The sequence below is a fragment of the Anoplopoma fimbria genome, chromosome 16 (genome assembly GCF_027596085.1).
Source record: "Anoplopoma fimbria isolate UVic2021 breed Golden Eagle Sablefish chromosome 16, Afim_UVic_2022, whole genome shotgun sequence".
Classification (NCBI taxonomy): domain Eukaryota; kingdom Metazoa; phylum Chordata; class Actinopteri; order Perciformes; family Anoplopomatidae; genus Anoplopoma; species Anoplopoma fimbria.
The window spans coordinates 25,892,859-25,895,314 of NC_072464.1; the positions used below are offsets into that span (position 1 = coordinate 25,892,859).

Consider the following 2,456-nt stretch of genomic DNA (forward strand, 5'->3'; position numbering starts at 1 on the left):
CACTATTCTTATTAGTGATTTTCATGGACTGGATCTTAAGACCTCGTCAAGGAGAGTGTTCGTTTTGAGGACCTCAGAATTGCGTCTTTTTGCAGATGATGCGGTTCCGTTCACAGATAAGAGGACAAGATAACGGACTAAATGTGTTTCTTTTTGTTGATTTAATGTAAAAACTGTTTTCTAAAAGTAAAAGTTTGTTATTTTCTCTCTGTGTTTTCTTTCAGAGGAGATGCTGCGTTTCTGTTTCCTTCAGGATAATCTGAACCAGGATCAGTGATGCTGGACCACGTTTCAGCGTTTGTGTGATTTCTTCTGGGACTCGAACCTGCGAGGTGGATCCAACATGGCCGCTGTGGGCGGAGCTTCATTAACAGTGTGTCTGTGTGTCCTGCTGCTGCCGGCTGTCACTGGTCAGTTCAAAATACTTCTATTCAGATTACAACAAATGTTCATGAACATCAAAATCATCAACCCTCCTCATGATCCACCAACATGCTGGATAAACTACAACTCCCATCATGCACTGGTTGAGCTCACAAAAACATTAGTTAGTAGGGTTGGGTGTGTTATAGGAACACAGCTCACATTCCTGTTTATTCAACTAATTGCTTCTCAAATTAACTCATGACGCACACACAAACACTAACACACACACACACACACACACACTAACACACACACACTAACACACACACACACACTCACACACACACACACACACACACACACACACACTAACATCCTGACTGACTTACATAAACACACACACTCTCACTGTCGTCAGCCAGTCTGTGTCAGGTTTTGTGTTTTTCTTGTGATGTGTTTGATAAGACACACACAAACACACACACACACACATTCACATTCCACCTTCTTTTCTGTGTGTGTGTGTGTGTGTGTGTGTGTGTGTGTGTGTGTGTGTGTGTGTGTGTGTGTGTGTGTGTGTGTGTGTGTGTGTGCTACAGTAGACTAAACAGTGAGTATGGCTCCGTTTGGGAGGGTCGGTCAGATTCCTGAGACTCCACTGTGAAGGACTGTCGGATTAACAGGACAAACACACTTCACAGAGATAAATGAAGCGTGTGTCCTGATGGTGGCGCTAGAGAGAAGATAACACTGATTCATAATGTGAACAGCTGACGAGGCCACTCAACCAAATAGCTTACAATATGTTTCTATCACATATTTATTATGGATGGTCCACCAGCTGACGTTGATGTTTTGCCCATTTTTTAAATGTGCGACAGAAGTTATGTAATTAACGGAGCAGAGAAAATGTTTTTCATTTAACCCATGAGCTCAATATGAAGCTGCCCATCTTTCGGTGCAGGCTGAAAACTCACCTCTTCAAGAAGTACTACCCTGAGCCTTCCTCGTAGCACTTATTGCATTCGTATCAGTTCGCTGCACTTATTGAATTTGTATTTGTTTACTGCACTTATCCTATTCGTAGTAGTTTGTAGCACTTATTATATTCGTATTAGTCTGTTGCAATTATTGTTTTCATAGTAATTTGCCTCTGCACTATACTTTTGCTCTGGTTTATGCTTTAAGATGCTTGTTTAAGAAAGGAGATGCACTTATGACTTCTGGTGACTAGTAGTTCTCTTGAATACCTATGTTGAACACACTTCCTGTAAGTCGCTTTGGATAAAAGCGTCTGCTAAATGACTGTAATGTAATGTAATGTAATGTAGTGAAGTCCTCTACATAGAACTCCCTACATCGTGAGAAGGAAGTGAATGAGTGAGTGATTTTGGGAAAAAAAGACAGTGAGGACTAAAAACAAAAATGGCGTCGGCCAAAAACCAATATGGTGACAGCCAAAAACAAGATGTCTATGGCCAAAAACAAGATGTCTACGGCCAAAAACAAGATGTCCAAAAACAAGATGTCTATGGCCAAAAACAAGATGTCTACGGCCAAAAACAAGATGTCTACGGCCAAAAACAAGATGTCTATGGCCAAAAACAAGATGTCTATGGCCAAAAACAAGATGTCTATGGCCAAAAACAAGATGTCTATGGCCAAAAACCAAGATGGTGACGGCCAAAAACCAAGATGGTGACGGCCAAAAACCAAGATGGTGACGGCCAAAAACCAAGATGGTGACAGCCAAAAACAAGATGTCTATGGCCAAAAACAAGATGTCTACGGCCAAAAACCAAGATGGCGATGGACAAAAACCAAGATGGTGACGGCCAAAAACCAAGATGGTGACAGCCAAAAACAAGATGTCTATGGCCAAAAACCAAGATGGCGATGGACAAAAACCAAGATGTCTACGGCCAAAAACCAAGATGGTGATGGACAAAAACCAAGATGTCGTCGGCAAAAAAACAAGATCTGTACGGCCAAAAACCAAGATGTCTACGGCCAGAAACCAAGATAGTGACGGCCAAAAACAAAGATGGCGACGGCTGTAATGGAGAAATCATGTTTCAAAAGGTCGGTCC

General features: G+C 41.8%; 1 protein-coding gene across 1 annotated transcript in view; it reads left to right on the forward strand.

The window, feature by feature from the left end:
• The first annotated feature begins 334 nt into the window (after window positions 1-334).
• The window catches only part of LOC129105092 (bone morphogenetic protein receptor type-2-like), a 21,432-nt gene continuing 19,310 nt past the window's right edge, over window positions 335-2,456 (forward strand). Inside the window, exon 1 of the mRNA XM_054615978.1 lies at window positions 335-410. Within this exon, the coding sequence (XP_054471953.1) occupies window positions 344-410 (67 nt within the window). The 5' untranslated portion in view covers window positions 335-343. The remainder of the gene's footprint in view (window positions 411-2,456) is intronic.